At 44.0% G+C, this 18,963-nt stretch overlaps 1 protein-coding gene across 6 annotated transcripts in view; it reads right to left on the minus strand.

The window, feature by feature from the left end:
- Window positions 1-18,963, minus strand: part of srcin1a (SRC kinase signaling inhibitor 1a) — a 101,094-nt gene that overhangs the window by 15,341 nt on the left and 66,790 nt on the right. For 2 of the 6 annotated variants that reach the window (XM_085783915.1, XM_085783916.1), the window contains exons 5-18: window positions 16,252-16,447; window positions 14,708-15,003; window positions 12,221-13,041; window positions 11,707-11,808; window positions 11,120-11,247; window positions 9,484-9,504; window positions 8,590-8,750; window positions 5,180-5,355; window positions 4,139-4,269; window positions 3,647-3,794; window positions 2,506-2,812; window positions 2,096-2,357; window positions 1,662-1,801; window positions 1,322-1,474 (exon numbers count right to left, since the gene is read on the minus strand). In XM_085783915.1, the coding sequence (XP_085640041.1) occupies window positions 1,322-1,474; window positions 1,662-1,801; window positions 2,096-2,357; window positions 2,506-2,812; window positions 3,647-3,794; window positions 4,139-4,269; window positions 5,180-5,355; window positions 8,590-8,750; window positions 9,484-9,504; window positions 11,120-11,247; window positions 11,707-11,808; window positions 12,221-13,041; window positions 14,708-15,003; window positions 16,252-16,447 (3,042 nt within the window). Of the gene's footprint in view, window positions 1-708; window positions 838-1,321; window positions 1,475-1,661; window positions 1,802-2,095; window positions 2,358-2,505; window positions 2,813-3,646; window positions 3,795-4,138; window positions 4,270-5,179; window positions 5,356-8,589; window positions 8,751-9,483; window positions 9,505-11,119; window positions 11,248-11,706; window positions 11,809-12,220; window positions 13,042-14,707; window positions 15,004-16,251; window positions 16,448-18,963 lie in introns of all 6 variants that reach the window. The other 4 variants (XM_085783914.1, XM_085783918.1, XM_085783919.1 and 1 more) reach the window with 4 other exon arrangements.

The raw sequence follows: 18,963 nt of genomic DNA on the forward strand, positions 1-18,963 counted from the left end.
TATTAACAACATTGTTTTTATGCAAAGTTACATCTACATCAACTAATATTCTCTGTGTTCTCAATGAATTAATAAGAGAACAATGTTTGGTGTTACAGTGACGTTCAAATTATCACCCAACTTTACAGGTCTTCATGCTGTAACAACTTTGGAGCAATTATATTTTTTAGTTCACTGTTTTGACTTGGAAATATATTATCTTATGACTGAGCGTTGAAGTAAATGCCAACAAAGGCAGCTGTTGTTTCCTGCAAAACAAACATCTGTATGCCAACAGTCCTGCTACAACTCCAGCAACAACCATACCAGAGCTAATGGAGAGTGATTAGCCTTGATAATAAACAAAACTCACACAAAAAAAGAGAAAAGATTTGAGTAATTCAAATTCTTGTGGTTACATAGTCACATTGTGTAATCAAAAACATAACAAATTAGTGTGAAGCCCCTCCTGTGGTGTATTCAACACATGTTTTGGTTGGGACCCTTAGACCCAGAGTGTGTGCAGATTAACAACAAAATGAGACACCAGAGAGCAATAAAAATCTGCTGGGTTAATTTCAGGCTGAAGAGGAGGAGTGTGTGTGTGTCTAGTCTAGAGGGGGTTTGTGTGTGTGTGTGTGTGTGTGTGTGATAGAGAGGTTAGGAGGAACAGAGACTGAGGTTTGAGAGGTTTTAATCCACGGCACTCAGGGTTAGCCGGAGCGTTACCTCGGTGCCTGGGGCCTGACAGGGCCACAGGTCCGGTCTGCAGGGGGACACGCTTGTCCTGTTGCGAAGGCTAACAGGCAAGAAATGGGGAGAGGGCAGGGGGAGCCTAAGTGGGGCTCTCTCAAATAGCTGGGGAGGGAAAAGGGAGGTTCAAAAAGCTGTCACGGACAGGATGAAAACACAACAGCCAGTGGATAATCGGAATCAGTGGCGGCTGACTCTTCACATCAAATTTCAGGGCAGGCCGTCTCAAACACAGTCCAAGCAGCCATGAGGGTCCATCTGTCTGGCGTTGATCTGTGAGCCCTGGGTGATGATGTGTGTGACTGAGCAGTGTGTGATCTTTGGGCTCTCCCACAGCCATGGGCAGGGGGACATATGGCACCTGCTGCTTGAACATGTGGTAATGATGGTGTTGCTGAGCATATCTGCACAGCGCACGCACACACACACAGTAAACGTGCACACATACCGCCATGTGCACGCGCCACATCCAGTAGCAGATTGCGGATGCAACATAAATAACAAAAAGAGCGCAGTTTTCCCACTCATTGAACACCGGGCTATTGAGGATACGATCAACATATTGCACAACTAAAGTGTTTTGGTTTACCTCCAGTTCGGCAGCAATCTTCTCCTCCTCCCCCTCCTCTTTGTCCCCGTGGGCCAGTGTGGGGGGCGTAGACGCAGGACGAGGGTTTTCAGACACGGCCCTCCTCAGTTTTACATGAGGCTTCTGGCATTCAGTCTCTTCAGATTCAGACTTCTGCAAATACAATAACAACATGCGTTTAATACATTTTCTTAATTCTACAAAACCACAGATTAGTTCCCCAAAACTTAACAATAAACGTCTTTCTATAATCTGTTGATATGAGGAAGATACTGCTCATATCTTATCATAAATATATCCTGCATAATGTACTGCAGTGGAAGAGTAAACGGTATCTTACCTTTATACTCTTTCCAGGAATGAGGGGCTCTCCACTGCGGCTGGTAATTCCTGGAGAGGATGGGAAGCTACGTCTAGGCGGTGGTGGGGGAGGAGACTTGGAGGGTTTCTCTGTGCGATATCGAGGCACCGTCAGCTCATCTGGAGAAAATAATAGCATGGCCATCTTAAGTAAGAAGATCTTTTATATTTGTTACAGCTTGTAATTCGGACTGACTTGCTGCATTTACAAAAAAAAAAAAACTTACTCCCTTAAAAATCACACCTTACTTCAGGTTGGAGTGCACACTGTGATTTGGAAAAATATTTTGAAACTAATTGGATTGTTTATTAGGCTATTTTTCTTAGCTCTTTTAAAGTCGACAGTTTAGGCACATTTTTCTCTTGACATGTACATGTACATGACAGTGGAACAAGTTGAACTCTCCATCTTACCAGAGCCACGCCTGGACCCTCCCTCCTTCCCAGAGAGCTTGTGCTGGGGCTTGTTGGCGCGGTGCTCTGAGGTTGCCATCCCACTCTGAAGGGGCTGAGAGGTCGTCGGGTTGGGGTTGGGCTTGATCTGCTTGGCAGCGAAGTCCAGGTCAGGAATGGCCTTCATTAACTCGGCCTGGGTCTCCTCCAGCAGCCGGTTGATGTCCTGAGCGCTGTACTGGGTCAAACTGGCCCGCTTCTCTTCCCAATCACGCTCTGCCGCCTGCAGGGTGGAGAAACGGAGCTAAACACTTTATAAACACACACCCACCATGGTGTTACTACGTTATAAGATTTGTAAGGCCTATCATACACAGTGGGTGGTGGAAAAATAGAGGAAAATGCGATGAGCAGCAGAAATTGCTCCTTACCAGTCGGACTTCTACAGACAAAGCTTTGTCCGCGGCGGCTCGGCGCTCCAGCTCCTCCAGGGCTTTTCCCTTGTGGGGCACAGGAGGGTAGTTGTCCTTGTGGGGGCCGGACGGGTTCCCGTGGCCTCGGCTGAGGCTGGTGTGGGGGCTCCAGTTGGACAGACTGTTGCCGCCCCCGAGATCATTGATGGTGAGCGGTGGGCTGGTGGGAATGTCAAAGTCTGCAAACTTTCGCAAGTCGTCGTTGTGCTTTGATGAAGGACTGGAGAAGTCCTCCTGCTTCTTCCACACCCCCTCATTCGCTTGTCTGCCAAGACAGTGAATATGAATACATTAATAAACTGAAATGTAACACAAAATAAAACATGAATAATCCATGGCTGAAGGTGAAAACCCAGTTAAAGCAGTTAGGAGGTGCGAACCTCCACCTGCCCTGAATAATTCTCCACATTGCTGTTGCATACAAAGATGAAAGAAAAAGTCAAATCAGATGAGCTCTTTTTTATTAGATCAGATGTTGAGGCGCTTAAACAACAGAAAAAGGCCCAGGTTGAAGGGTTTAATGTGCTATTTAATGACATATAGTGGGGAAAATAAGTATGATCCCCTGCTGGTTTTTTGCCGTCATTTAGTTTGATCAAATGTAAATGAACCTTTATATGATGATATAATTTCTGGATGTTTTGTTGATATTCTGTCTCTTTCCGTCCCCACTGTGAGTCCAAGTTTATACTTACCAGAAAATAGAACACAAAAAGTCGATCTACGTGTCATCTAATAAGAACAGTTGGCCATATTAATAGTAACAGGTAGAATGCAGCTTTTTTCTACATACATTATGATTTATAAAAAGGCAGCGAGAGGCACAAATACACAGATATACAAATCTGTCCTTGAATCGATTACAAATGAGCAACTTTCCCTGTCACTTCGTTAGACATATTCCACTTTCATTATGGCTATCCAGGAATAAATATATCACAAAAGGTTCCATGAGTACAGTATTTATACGATTATTTCAAAACCTTTCAGTCTCCAAGGACAGTCTCAGTATGTGACGCACAAAAGCTTTCTCCAGTAGAGTGGTAAAGGTAAAGTAGCTGCTGATAAACTGCAGCTCTCGCATGGAACGGGTTCGTACTTGCGCATGGTGGCGAGTGTGTCGGTTATGCTCTTGCAGCGTTTTAACAGGGCGTCCAGTCTGTGCGGCTCCTCTTTCAGGAACTTGACGGCCTCCACTTCAACCCTGAGCACCACCCGCATCTTACTCTGCAGGCCTGGGAACTGATCTGCAGGAGAAAGCAGCTGAGTAACACAAGGCAGCCGACCGTATTTCCCACCCACAAACAAATCAATTGTACTTGTCAAAGGCGGCTGAAAGCCTTTTAATGTAATCAAACAAAACATTTTTTGGACTACTGTAAATGTTCAGGGAGTCCATTAAGACAATGCACATTCCCAGTAATCTGCCACTGATTAAATGTTTGACAGACTGCCTGTGGGTGACTAAAAGATAATCAGTGCCGTGGTGAGTAATTAGTGCATTATAAACTGTCAGCCGGAGTACAAGCCTGGGTGTTTTCTTGTTTTCTGCCTGTTCACAGAAAATGAAATCTGTGCCAACGTGACTCACTCTTCAGTTCTGTGAGTGTTTCTCCCAGCTTTCTCAGAACAGTGGCCTTCTCCTCCAGCTCCTGCACCGTCACGAGCTTGTGGTTGACAGATGATTCCTTCTGGATCTCCTCCACCGACTTCTCCAGGTCGCTGAGATGGAACAGACAGAAGGGCTGAATACCAGGGATTCCTCAGTGAAGCTTAAATATTAATGAATATTTATCTCTTTTTTCATCTAGTGTAGGAGACATTTCTGCCAATAAACTGCCTCCCAGTCAACTGGCAGCTAGATTTACATTTCTAGACAGCTGAACTGGAGGAGTACAGATTGATATCTGAAAGTTTCATGCAACAACTGCGGTGAAAGATGGAACAGAGAGTCTCTATGCAAACGTCACTTTGTGTAAGCTCAAATGCGTGTGAGTGTGTCTTGGTCTGGTCAAAGACTTGATGTCAAGTAAATCTGCCCCAAGTTGTGTCAGAAACTCAAGTTCTATGTATAATTAAGCAGAATAAATTGGCCGTTGGCGAGGGAGAACAACAGAGAATGATTAGTGGGGATCATAACAGTTCAACCAATTAGTCTGATCCGAATGCAGCTTAGAGTGAGTTTCAGCCAGGAACTACTCACAGAGAGATCCAAGAAATACTGCTGCTCTGAACATTTCCACATATGAGGCAGAAGCAAGTTATCTGATTATTAAATCTCAAGGTAGCTCTCTGCTCTGGGTTTGCAGTCGCTTCAATTAGTTGCTGGACCGTCTCATACATCAGATCTTAATAAGCATCTTGCTCTGTGCTGGGTTTAATTACAGCTACAATTTCATCCGACCATTGCGTCACCCTGTAAAGTCGTCTAATTATAATCCAGATATGAACTTTGTCACATTTAAAGCAATTATTAACCAGATGATTAAATCTCATCTGAAACCATATAACTGTCAATTTATGTAATGAATACGCCCAAAGAAAAAAATTCACTCAGTGGTTTTGTAGATGAATCACAGATAAACACATTTTCACTGTGGGATTACTATTCTCCTCTTATGCTGATACTGACTGGAGCTGCTGGATGATGAGCTCCTCCTCATTGAGGTACTTGAGTCTCTCCTCCTCCACCAGGAGGCGCTGCCTCTGCAGAGGATCCTCCTGCTTCCTCAGGGCGTCGGCAACGCGCACGTTCAGCTCCGCTTCTGTCCTCTTCAGCAGGGTTTTCACTGAATCCTGGTTCTCCAGCTGCGCACACACACACACGCACACACATTCAAACATTACAGATAACATGCACAGCTCTTACTTCAGCAGGGCCTGTTGTGCACTCTGCAGGTGTTTGGAGATGAAATGTATCAACATTTGCTGCAGTAGCCTCAGGCGAATAGATGTTGAAGCCAAGAAATCTCCCACTGCAGCCACCTCAGCATAACAACAAGACAATGAGGAGGAAAAAAAAAAAACTTGTGGCTCAGACCTCGGTGATTTGGAGCAGATGCACCTTTAGTTTGTCTCCATCCTTGAGAGGACAGACTGTGGCCTCTTGTTACACCGCTCAACCTTCACAGCAGTGTTACCTGAGAAGAATGTTTTGTTCTATCCTTTAGCCTTCACACTGGCTGCCTTGTTTTCTGAAGACACTGCATGAAAGGCAGCGAGGAGAAGTTCACTCCTTGGTAGGGTGTGCATATGTGTGTGTGAGCGTGTATAAGCATCTGTGTGTAATAATATTTAGCTTAACACAGAAAGCTGGGAAGCCCTGAGGAGAGTGAAGGCTGTTCATGACAGAGGCACCGAGCATGAACTCAGCTCAGCGCTCACTGTTATGAATGGAATATTCTACAGGACTAGTGGATGTAATACAACTCCCTGAGATGAAAGCACCTGGTAAGCAAGAAAAAATTAATAATTGATCAGCCTTATGTTCCAGGAAGTGAAGCAAGCCGACAATATTTCTCACATTTAAAATTACAGAGTGTTCCCCCACTACACACTGCTGTCGGTGGTGATGCAGATGTGGCTAAAATTAGGATTGTGCAAGTGACATAGTGTATTTTAAAAGTGACCTGTATCTAGAAAAATACATCTTTACTTTTTTTTTTTTTTGCAGTAGTGTCCTTCCTTTTTTTCCCCAGTTACCTGCCTCTCCCGCGCCTTCCCTCTGTATAATTCATATACCACATGTAAAATTTAAGGAGCTGGCCATCGCTGTGGGCAGAAACATGGGTCCAGGTGCAGGAGTTCCACTCGGGCAAGCAGACAGGTAAACGGCAAACTGTCGTTCGGCTGTTTGGCTCTAAACATGTGACTGCTGTGATGGAACTAATAAAAGCGCTGCATGCCCATCATCTGTCACCGCCGTTCGTTGCTCTTGCCTTTTTCTTTGGCCCCCTACAACACACTTAAATGCTTCCAGAGGCAGAGGAGAACAGTCATGTCATCATCTCTCCCCGACTCCTCCTTCAGTAACCATGGCACCGCATGCACCAGTGATAAATGGAATAAATAAAGACTTCATCTCCACATTTTTTTTTTCTTATCCCTTCCTCGTGGCATTTCATCCGATTCGGCATCCATCGTCACGTCCTGTATCTCTGTACAATAGCACGCCATGTGAACTCATCTTTCATCTTTCCATTTCATCATTAATCCTCAAAAGGTACAGTGCCCTGGATGTGTCATGCAGTACAACTATGTGAACCTGCAGGTGTTATTTACAGTAGGCATGGTATTGATGTGAAGATCAAATAGACATCAAAGCCAGCGTTCCTGCATACATACATGTTGAAAGACTTGGTACTATACATCCTACATGATAACAATCTTAGGTAATGACTGCATGTAGTGTATAGAAATATTGTATGAGTTATCTACAGCTTTAGGGCAATCTGTGGACATCTGTACCAGAGGCAAACTACATCCAGTGTGGACTTAACATCTGCTTTACACACTGCGGATGGTTCAACAGTTCAGTCTTGCACACTTTCAAAAAATGGAAAATGAGAAACAGTAACACTTTTTACAGAAACAACAACATCCTTGGTAAAAAAAAAAAAAGATGTCAATTGTTGACGAGTCTCTGAGTAATTATGACATTGTTTCTGGAAAGAAACAATGTCAACAATGCTTTGTATTCTCAATGCTTTGAACATCGAGGGAGAAATCTAAGGAAAGCACATTAGTTCAGAATTTGACTCCTTTTCCCAGCTGTTTGATGTTTTACACTGTTTTTTAAATATTGTTTTAAATCAGCAGCCACAACCAATACTCAGTGTTGTTATGCACCTGCAGATTGACTGTGGACTATGTGCTCCGCAGCCGAAAATAACTGTATGGAAACAAGAGATGCAGGAAGAGCTGTAGATTCAAAACATGTTGTCTGTTTCTCTTGCACAGAGCGTCGTGGGATGTGAGAGGAGCTGAGGTGTCCGTGTTAATGATAGAAAACCGATGTGTAAATCTACAGTCCTGTGTTCAGACAGTTACAAACTGATGTTGCTCTTCTTCATGGTCTAATTTGAGAGGGTTTTACGTCAATATAGAAACAACTGTGTGGGAGATTAAGTTATTTTAATACACTGTCCAGAGAGAAAAATAATTGCTTGGATTCTCCCGAAGTCAAGGATGAAATGTGATATTTTGTGTGAAATCATTTGTAGTCGGCGGATGCCTGAATTCTTCGGCACCACAGACTTCAGCAGGCGCTCTGTATTTGTGTCTGCTGCCCTCCCAGCTCCACCTTCAGCCCTTGTTTACAGTGGGGTCTCTCTGCCTATAGTCTGGTCTGCAGCAGCTCAGTCGGTCTGGGGTCAGGTGAGGACTTTCCACCTTCTCACACTGAGAAGCTTTGACCCTGTGTTTATGATTGTTGTTCTGCTGAATGATGAAATGTCGTCCACTGAATGTCGATGTATTTGGCTGAATCACAGCACTGCTGTGCAACTGCAATCAACCTGTTGCTTCTTTTCATTGCTTTGATTGTGATGACCATTGTTATAATTCCCATTTGCATGCTCACCTATTTTCTCCTCATGCTCGGCTTTCAAAAAGACATTTAAGTGCCCAATTATTTTTGAACCCGTGCAATTTGGCTTCTCTTGACTGTGTGTGAGACAAGGGCAGCTATGTCTCTCACACAGTTTTTCTTTTCTTTTTTTTTAAAAATATTGACATAAACATACTCAAATTCAAGCTGAGACTTCTATCTATAATTTTACTTTACTTTTTTCTGTCAGTAATGCAAGACAGTTGGCAACAGGTGTCATGGTTATGACCTCCATGTTCCCAAACATCTACTGCATTGCACCAGCAGCCAGCTGGCAACATAAAACTACATTAAAAGCAAGTTTAAAACATGCTATGACAGGGAAAAGGAGATAAATTATGACCTAGAATACGTTTTTTTTTTTCATTTCTTTCTAACATAGTAAAACAGACTCAAGAAGAAACATAACTCAAATGTCAGTGGATTTCACATACCTGCATCTTGCGCAGCTGGCTGAGCTGTTTGCGCAGGTCGGTGGCGTTTTGCTGCAGGCCGTGCAGGTGGAGCTGCATCTGCAAGCGGCCGACGCTGTTCACCTGGTTTAGGTTAGAAGGTGGTGGCGGCATCAGAGCTAGAGGTGCCGATGGTGTGTGAGCTGCCAATCACAAAGCAGGACATGGGAGGGGGGGGGTGGGGGGGGGGGGGTCACCAGGGAGGTTGTTGGGAAACAAATTGGTTAGTTTGCTGGGCTGTACTCCAAAGAGATTTGCCGGCACCCAGCATGATACACGGTACAAACAGTAACAACACAGCATACGGGTTCAAAGAAATGTGCACACACAGAAAAATCTGGGTGCACTGCACACACACTTGGACTGAAACAGTGTGTGAATGCAAAAGAAAAAGCACCATATTCACAAAACTCTAATTGCCCAGCGGGAGAAACGTGAGCTCATGCTATTAGTAACCTATATAGTAGTGCAATTAGTCTGTTCAATAGTGACACACGGGGGGATACCCATGCTCTTATCTTAACGCAAGGCTTTGTGAGTATGGTCATTGACTCACCAGCTAATTTCTCCCACACACATACACACACACACACTCACACACACAATCATAAAGAAGTGCTGTGACAAAACAACCCTCTGAATTTCCCAAAGGAAAAACCAAGCAGAAGTTCAAACGGCAGAGACAAGAGGACAGGGCGAGGGAAGGTCCGCTCTCCGTGAAAACCAACCAGGAAGGAGAAAACGTGAGGAAGACACCGGCAGCTATACGCAGAAACACCACACACCCATATACAAAAGGGCAGAGAGCCATGAGAGAGGTCTGATAGGAGAAATGAAAAAAAAGAAAAAGAGGAAAGAGTAGGAGATGGCAACTACCTTTCTGCTTCAGTCGTCCAGCTGGAATATAGAAAGAGTGAGCCAGTTACCCAGAAATTAATGAGTGTGAAAGAGATACAGCAAGGGAGAGGAAAGGCTTAAACTTCACATTTAGAGAATGATGATCCGGGATAGCATTTTTATTTACTACACAGTGGAGAAAATTATCCCAGTGATAGCTTGGACTTTTGGCAGCAGATCGATCGGTGAGGAAGCTTCAAAGACAACTGTGTCCTTGCAGCGGCCTCATGAAGGTCTGGCCACAGACGAGGTTCGTTCGTGCCAAAAGCAAACCACAAAGTTATACCATATTAAAAAAAAAGAGGGTAGAAAACAGAAACAGGGAGGTGAGGAATAAGAGAGGAGAAAAGGAGTGTTTCTTTCAGTATGTGCAGGCCATGCATGCTGAAAAACGATATTGTGTGTTAGTATTTCAAACAATGCTATACTGAAAAATATCAGTTTTATAAGTTTTAAAACAAATCCCCTTGCATCCAGTACAGCATCTCTCCTTGCTCTTAGTATCTGAGCTCCCCCTAAAAAAAAAACAAAAAAACATCTCCATACTTGATGAAGTAAGATGAGATTAACTAGTTTTCTCATTTGACCAAGCAGGATAATACTCGGATGTCTTGCTCTGGAATTTCACTGTTCACTTTAAGGTTTGCGGTGCCCTCTGTCTTCAAACCACTCTATCAAGTGGATTTTCAAAAGTCGTCACTTTTGTTATCTGTGTTTTCAAATGGTGAACGAGTCAATGAAACACTTCAACTTCAGTAGAGAAAGACATAGCGGAAGAGAAACAGATGAAAGAGATTGAGAGATGCATGAAGTAGAAATTTTTTGTGAAAATGTTACGGAGCTTTCACACTTAACCTATTTGGTCTGGTTGGAAGAAACGTATGCGTATTTTGTCTGTGTGGTTTTATTCCTGTGGGCTGGTGTGAAAACTGCTCATCAAACTCTGTGAAAGTCCATTCAGAAAATAGAGACAGAGATAGATCGCACTAGAGCTGTTTGTCAATTATTTAGGCTGACAGCATTAGTAGTTAGAGATACACCAATAATATTTTTGTGATTTTTCTTACAACTTCTTTTTTGTTACAGCTTCTCCAGTGTGAGGATCTGGTGCTCTGCCATGCAGGAACAAAATACAGTATGTACTGACTCGCTGTCAGTCACCAGAACTTGATTTCACTATATGAAGTCTGTATAACTTTGTGATTGTAGCTCTGTGTTCATTCTTCAGAAGTCGGTGTACACAGGAAACTAAAAGGAAACAAATGAACTGAACTACAGTAGTGAAAGCATCCTTAACCACCTCAATAGCTCTGAACCAAACCAACAAGGTGATAAGGACAACAGCGTCCTGGCCCGATCACATGGTGTCCTCACTCCCATTGGGACAGGGTGGCGCTGTCAAATTTATTCTTAAAACCAGGAGATCACCGTTTCCCTTTTTGTAAATTCGGTATCCTCTGTAAAATCCAGTTCATTGTTAGTGAGACAAACAAAACTGTAAAAGAATCTCGAGACAGTGCGGGGATCAGCACGGTCGCAGCAGTGTTAGTAACACGTGGACTAGCGAGAAACGGTTCAGTACACAGTACACTATCACGCGGCTGGCTGTACTCACTTCCGGTGGCGGAGCCGTCACTGTTGGTTTCGGTCTTCTCGCTGGAAGAGAAAGGTAATGGCCGTGAGAACTCCGTCCCTTGGTCCGGAGGGCAGCCCGCCATCATGCAGAGACGCAGCAGGCCGCATCTGAGGATGAACGGCCACAGGGCAAGGCAATTACAGTGCTAACGCTAACAGCGCTACTACAGTACTGGACACTATCAGACTGATAACATTAACAAGTCTTTGTCTTGTTAATGAGACTCTATTGTGTCCATGGGGGTGAAGAGTGCCATGATAACAGTGTTCAATGTTCAATGTAAATTAACTCAAAATCTGAAGCTATCTTGCACATCAGTCCGTATCAATGTATAAATCAATAGTGCTGCACCTTGGGGCGAATGTTTAGCGCTCTGTACTTGTGCTGTGCTCACACAAAGTAATGCACCACTTCACTTCTATGGACCTGATAATGGCTGTGATAATAGCCTGCTGCTGCTTGTGTCAATAACGCTGCCGATGTGTCTGAGGTGAAGCTGGATCTGTAAGGTTTTTTTTTTTTTTTGGGGGGGGGGGGGGTTAATGGGGGATAATGGAGAGTCTTACGTGCTGTCACTGTCTGGTGCTCTGGTCAGCACACTCTGGACCAGGCCAGTCAGGCTGGCTATCTGCTTCTCCATGGCCTCCATACGCTCCAGGCGATGATCCCTAAAAAAAAGAAAAAGAAGTCAAGTAAAAGCTACAATTGGGTAACAGAACACTTGATGTGCTCATGAGGAGATAATTGAAAAATCTGGATTAGATGCAATTGGGTACATAATTGCATTTGCATTTCTGTAATGCCTTAGGATAAGAAGTAAAGCTTTTATACAGCAGCTAAAAACTTTAAATCAGGAATTTTTCAAAAACATCTTTGACTTATTAAGTAACAAATCAAAGCTGAAGTATATATTATTAGATATAAAATATAAAATGGTATAAAACATATTCTTTATGTAAATTAATTCAACATCAGCAAGGGGAACAGACAAAACTTAAATAAAGAACTCATGGAAAATTATGTTAGAGACTCTCCTAAAACTTAGACTTAGTGAACGTCAACACAGAAACCGGTTCTGACCTGCTGGTGTCAGAGTCTTGTCCAGATAATGAAGAACCAAAGCCAGGTGTGGCCCGGCCCCCCTCCCCCGGCCCGGCCGTCAGACACAGAGGCTCTGACCCGGAGCTGGGCCTGGACTTGGGGCTCTCCACAAACACGGAGGACGAGTCCTTGCGAAAGCTCGCCCTGACGGGTGAGGCTCTGCTGGGCGAGCTGGAGTACGAGTCCCTGTCCCTGAGCTGCATGTCGGGGATTTTCTGCGGGGACGAGGGCGGCATGCGAAAGCCCATGCCCAGGGTGGCGGAGGAGTACGTGTCGGAGTACAGAGAGCCTCCGGGCTTGTAGAGGGAGTCCTCCAGGTCGCCCTGGAGAGCGGCGGCCGAGTAGGTGCTGAGGGATCGCACCGAGCCACGGCGGTACAGGCCACTGGAAACGGGGAAGCTAAAGGGGTCTCCGATGGCGGCTAAAGACTGGGTGGAGGCGATGCTGAGGCGACCCTCGTGCATCAAGCTGTAGGGATCCGCGTACAGCCCCTCGTTCTTCATTAACGCCATGTTTTTCGCGGACACTTCTTCGTCGGGCTTGACGTCGCGGCGCTCCAGGATGGCGCTGGGCGAAGGGGACAGGCCCGCGTTGGGGGCGTGACCGGCCGAGGGGTGGTGGGGGTGTCGGGGCTGTTGTTCGTGCTGAGGATGGGACCCGGAGAAGGACGGGGGTCGACCCCCGCTGTAGGAGAGCCGCGAGCGCGACGGAGAGCCAGAAGATGCCGAGGCCGTGGAGGAGGGGAGGGTGTTGAGGCGGCGAGTTGGAGAGGAGTCGCGAGACGAGTACACCATCTCCCTCTGCAATGAACAAACAGGGCTGGAGGTTACCATGGAGATCTGCTGTGTGTCAGTCTGACATGAACATTGCTTCGATCTGAACAAGCTGTTGTGGTCTGCAGATGCCAACGGGAGATGACAAAGTCCTCAGATTGATGGCAGAATTTAGTGTCTAGAGATGAGACTTTTAGAATTAAGGAAAACTGATCATTAGAGCTAAAATGGAAATATTTCCATAGTCAATAGTGTTTAATCTTCTCACTAGAGAGGTGACACAGCACAGGTATAATCCTATCCTCCATTTCCAGCTAAGGTTTTATTTCTCTCTACTTGCCTTTGTTTGTACAGCATTATAACATCATTAAACACGTCCAGATGCTTTTGTCAACACTTACGCTCATGCCTCGCTTTTCCTGTTATGGATTTACACCTGCTGTGACTTTTCTGATTTCTGCAGCTTTCAAAAAGCCAAATACTGTTTTCCCTTGTCAGATAACTACTTTTTTGTTTTTTTGTTTAACTCATGCCTGTTTTTGCTCTTTGTTTTCGTTTGCATCTCAGCTTTCAAACCAACCTTGTCATGCTGCACTATGTTGTACACAGAAAATATTAGAGCGAGACAAAAAGAATCTCTTCTGTCGAGCTATTTACGCCCAGTGACAAATTCATAAACATATATTCACAGCTATATGAGATTGTGTGGTTTGCACAATCTGTATGGGGACAGCTTAAACAAGCAGCAAAACAGACAGAAACCTTGACTTGCTCCACAAGACAGAATCAAATGCACGCCATGCACAGGAGTACATGAGTGGCAAGATGCTTGTTAAGATGCAGCCTGCGTCTGGTCTTCAACAGTTATAAAGATGATACATCCTCTTGCACTGTGGCCTGTGCATCTCACATTTACTGTGAAAGATGATGAGTGACTTTGATGAATCTCAGCGTTGCTCGATAAAAGTGTCAATTAGAATTGTGCCTGTAGAATTTCCCTGCATCAAACTCAGTTTGAGGCTGTTTTAAGAAGCACAAGTGCTTCTGCAGTTTGAGGGTGTCAGTCAGGTGACTCTTTACTTTAGTCTTTCCACACAGTCACAATCATGCACACAAGCGTGCACTAATACACACAAAACATACAGCACATCGCGTGCGCACCACAATATAGACAGACATAATTGTCGTTTTTCACTGCCTGTTTGCATCGTTAATAGCAGTATTGTGTGAATAATGCAGATGGTAAGCAGGGTTTTGTATAAAATAATTAAAAAAAGGTTTCCCTCAGGCTTCCTTGATCTTCACTGAAGCAGAAATAGCTTCGGATGTTAAAATATGCTCATTTCACAGAGGAACATTGTTCTCTGGTGTCTGCACAGCAACAGATGGCCTACTTGAAGATAAGAAAATCCATTTCCAGGAGGAATACCTGTTAAATTACTAGCCCACATACACTGCAATGGCCTGTCAAAGTTACCATTTGAAATACTAAAAAACACTATTACTTTGCCAGAGAAATACACTGCTCCTCTTTCTGTAGAGGCACATTATTATAGCAGTTCTCACTGACGATTCAGTTGTCAAAAATCAGACTTGCAGGAGATCAGAATCCCATTTTTTTTTCTTTTTTTTCTTGAAAATCCCCTGATTTGCCCTGTTCACCTCCCCATTCCCCCCGCTCCCTTCTCCTCACCCTCAGGTCTCCGTTAGCCAGGTGTGCAGCGGCGGGGTAGGAGGCGTAGATGGGCTCTTTGCGGAAAATCTTGATGATGCTGCGGTCCTGGATGTCCCGCACGTCCTCCAGCTCGTAGAAGACGTTACGCGCCTCGTCCTTGATCAAGATGGCTGTGTTGGGCGACTTCAGCATACCGGCTGTCAACTTCTGAGGGAACATGTGGACGATGAGGGCGTGCAGCGTGTCCAGGCTGCTCAGCTCGTGGGTGATGTGCACCCGGCGCGTCTCATCCCCATATTGCAGGAACAGCACACCTGAATAAGAGTGAAGAGGAAAGACAGTCGAGTCAGATGTTCGATGCTTTCATGGATAGAGAGAACAACTAGGAAGGTGATTCTTTCTAATCTTGTTGCATGTTTTGCCATTTTTAAGCTACAGTGCTGTTAATTAAGTGCTCTGCCTCTTGGTGTTCTAGTTCTAGATAATGATTTTTACCATAAGATCTCAGCATGAATAATCAGAGACAGTGTAAACATAATTTCTCTCTTTCTGGATGTGAGAACAGGCCTGTGGGAGCTGGCTGAGAATTAACAACTATTGTAGAGGTGCAAAGATTTATCTGTAAGCTAGGTTGAACTGTTAGTAAGTAAGAATACTATGAATAATTTAATAGAAAACAGTGGATATTAGAGAAAAAAAAAAAACCCAAACAGCCACAATCCACAGAAAACTTTGCTGCAAACCTTGATTTCATAGGAAAAGACGAGTCTGGTGCCTGACTAACCTGAATATTCATCTTCATACACCGTGGGACAAACAAAAAGAACAAACAAAGCAAAGAAAGACCAGTGATTAAAAGTCAAGCAAAAGGTAAGTGAGATACTGCAGACGAGTCAGGGAGAGAAGAACACAAAGACAGTGGTTAGTATAGAGACATGGAGAGGAAAGACTGGCAGTCTGATCTTCTGCTCAGTCACTGCCACTTAAGTTTTACAACGTTTTTTTTTTTTTTTTTTTTTCTAATCTCACCGTGGCTGATATAACACCACACCTTGGTCTTTATGGCTTTGAACCAGCCTCACACTAATCCTCTCTACACTCCCAAGGTCCTTTTGTAGTAAACCTGTTCCTGACTCTGTAGTTTACTCATGCAGTTGCACATAAACATACTCGGTCCTGCATGGCTAACACAGCCCAGGGTTGCAGTCAAATAAACAGTCATTAATTACCTGAGCAAAATGGAACGGTCCATGCTAAATGTTGACAAATACACCTGAAAGCTCATAAACTTTAGTCCTTTGAGAGAAAAGTTTGTTCGTGCAGTCTGGCTGAATAAATTGTGACTACACAGTCTAGGAAATTTTATATTGTTAGATTAAAAAAGTGTAACATCATGCCTGGTGGCTCTGCAGTTCTCTGCAATGGAGCAATTAGACTAAACGGAAATGGTTTCATTAAATGAAGTGGGAGAATAACTCCCATTCTGGTTCACATCACTAGCTGTATTAATTAAACAGACAGCCACACATTTTCCTCGTGTCCTCGGTGCTTTCAGTGTTAACCTGGAGATCGTAGCTTATTCTGGCTGGCAGAGCGGGACAGCGGCAGGCTCTGGCGGAAACGGTTCATCCGGTTGAACCCGAGGGGCATGTCGGCTTCTGACATGGTCTCCAGGGACTCAGCGGAGGCGAAGGAGAGCTTGGCGGCCTGATCGGCAAGCCCAGACTGGGTAGACTGGGAATGCCGTGGACTGCGGCTCTGCAGGGAGGAGAACGCACACGGAAAAAACACACAATCATCTGACTGAGACGTTAAATCTAGGCAGAGAGAATGGATTAGACGTGGCCAATGAAGTAACACCAACCAGAGAAGAGACAGTGAACACACAATGAGACTCCACACAATGAGCCACATAACACGATTAACAAGACCTTGACAATGGTTTAGCTACTAGTCATTCACTAAGAATTACCAGTGTCACAGTATCTGACATCGGTTCAATGGTGCAGAAGGAAAACACAATAAAGTTGTACTCAAATGGCCAAACACTCCAGGGCATCAGCCCCCGTGAATCACCTACTGTAGGGTGGGTGAGGAGCAAAACTAAGCTGGAAACTGTGTTCCAGCTTAGCATAAGTTATGTCATGTTTACTCAACTCTGCACACCTCCCACATGCCCTCATCCAAACTCTTGTCCCTGTGCAGCTACAAACTTTAAATGAATGCTTGTGGGATGGGAGGAGAAGCTCATGCAAATCCCGGGCTGTCACTGTGGGTTTATCCCGCTAGCCTATGCCCAGGCGTCTCTCAATGAAAGACTGTTAGTGCAGCTGGGGCTGAGCTCACTGAACTGGCTCCCTGATCCCCCGCTGCTGTAGCGTCTCCTCCAGCTCAGGGGCTGCTGTAATGAGCTCCCAGAATGCTATCTTCTGATTGTTTGGATGGCAGAGGCAGACACATCCTTAGCCACAGTACAGTAGCCGTGCCTGTCTCCTCCTCCCTGCACCATGACCAGTTTTTTCCCTCTTTTCAAGGATTTCTTCCTCTGCCTTCTTCGTCTGCCCGAGTCAAACTACAGCATGGCTCCGCTGTGGGTTTCATTAATGTGGTATTTAATTAATGTGAGACTCTGACGGAAGCTACACAGAGGGCCATCTCTGCACTCACAGCAGTGAGCTGTTTCAATTCATTCATACACACACACGACACTAAACAGGACACATTTGTACATCCATTTGTGATTTTGTTGCTGGGCAATAAGCCAGGAGGCCATTCTGCACAGTAAACTGGGGTGGCAACTAGAAACCACTTCCATCACACATAGTTTCTCAATTAACCGATCATTTAATCCATAAAATGTCTATAAACAATGATGTAAATCAAAGAAATGCAGCATTTCATTACACTAAAACCGACAAATGGCTTTGATTTCTAGCTATGCCAGTGACTCTATCGTTGGTGATGCAACTATTGGATGGACAACTGTGAAATTTTGCATCAACATTCATTGTTCAATAGATTAGTGCTAAATTTAATGCTTTAAAAAACGAGAACAGTGTACGCAACATAATAAACATACTCCAACACTTGCAAAGCTGTATCTGATTCTTCAGATTGCTACTTGATAAATGTGTTAGCCAATTAATCCTGTTAACTCATTTATCAATTAGATAAATGATTGTTCCTGATTTTAAACTAATGGATTAAATAATTCATTGTTGCCACACTAGATTAACTAAACTACAGTGCAGAGGACTGCAACTCATTGGGAATTCGCTCTCACATAACTTGTGTTTACGAGGCAAGTTACAAACCCACCCCCCCGTCAGGTCTGAGACCTGGAAAAATCCTTTTTATAATGTACTCTCCCTCTGTCACTATCATACATAATTCAGTCACACACACCCACGCACAGAGTGATAGTGGTGGTGTCCAGTGATAGTGGTGGCAGACAGTGTCTGAGCACGCAGAGGGATGGTGATTCTGACAGATAACACCCACCATGTTTTCTAATAGGGTCATTTATCTAAACTGTGACCACACTGAACAACAATAACACAGTCAAAAGCTCCGCTCCACAGAGGAGCAGCACACAATATGACACTATACTGTACTGTGAGATATTAAAGACATTAGGGGCAAATTCATTGTGAACATATTATAGGAGACAGTAGCCTATGTGGAATTTTAAGTTATCTGAATCCAGCAATGAATTCTTAATGAATTACAATATAATTGAATCCTTTATGGGTTTTCTTTTAGGTCTCATAAATTTCAGGTGGCAAAAAATTACAAGTTACTTCACGTTCAAAGAAATCATTTGACAATTTGATTGATAGCACTAATGCCTGTATAGTTCATATGAAGCTACCACCATAGCTTGTTAGCTTAACTTACAGTAGGGCAGAGACTAGAAACAGGGGGAGATAGCTAGCCTAGCTCAGAGCTATAACAATATATAACAACAATTGTTATATCAATCGCTCTGGCCTAGCTCTTTTCTCAACCACAATTTCTTGGCTCAGAGCCGTTACAAAGAAACCACCAAGTCAAGAAATATACACATAACTCACCATTAAATGTGAATTGTTTTAGTTCGGCAAGAAATAACTGGTAAACAGTTTCAGAGATGCTAACAGGTGGATTTTGATGGAGCCAGGGCTAGATGGTTTTGGACTGACTACAACTTCACATTTCATACAAACAAACTAATCTTCTAAGACCTGAAACTCAAAATGTAACCAGATTATTCAACAAATTAGACGGATTTTCTT

The sequence above is a fragment of the Trachurus japonicus genome, chromosome 8 (assembly GCF_045865225.1).
Source record: "Trachurus japonicus isolate A0001 chromosome 8, Traja_1.0".
Classification (NCBI taxonomy): domain Eukaryota; kingdom Metazoa; phylum Chordata; class Actinopteri; order Carangiformes; family Carangidae; genus Trachurus; species Trachurus japonicus.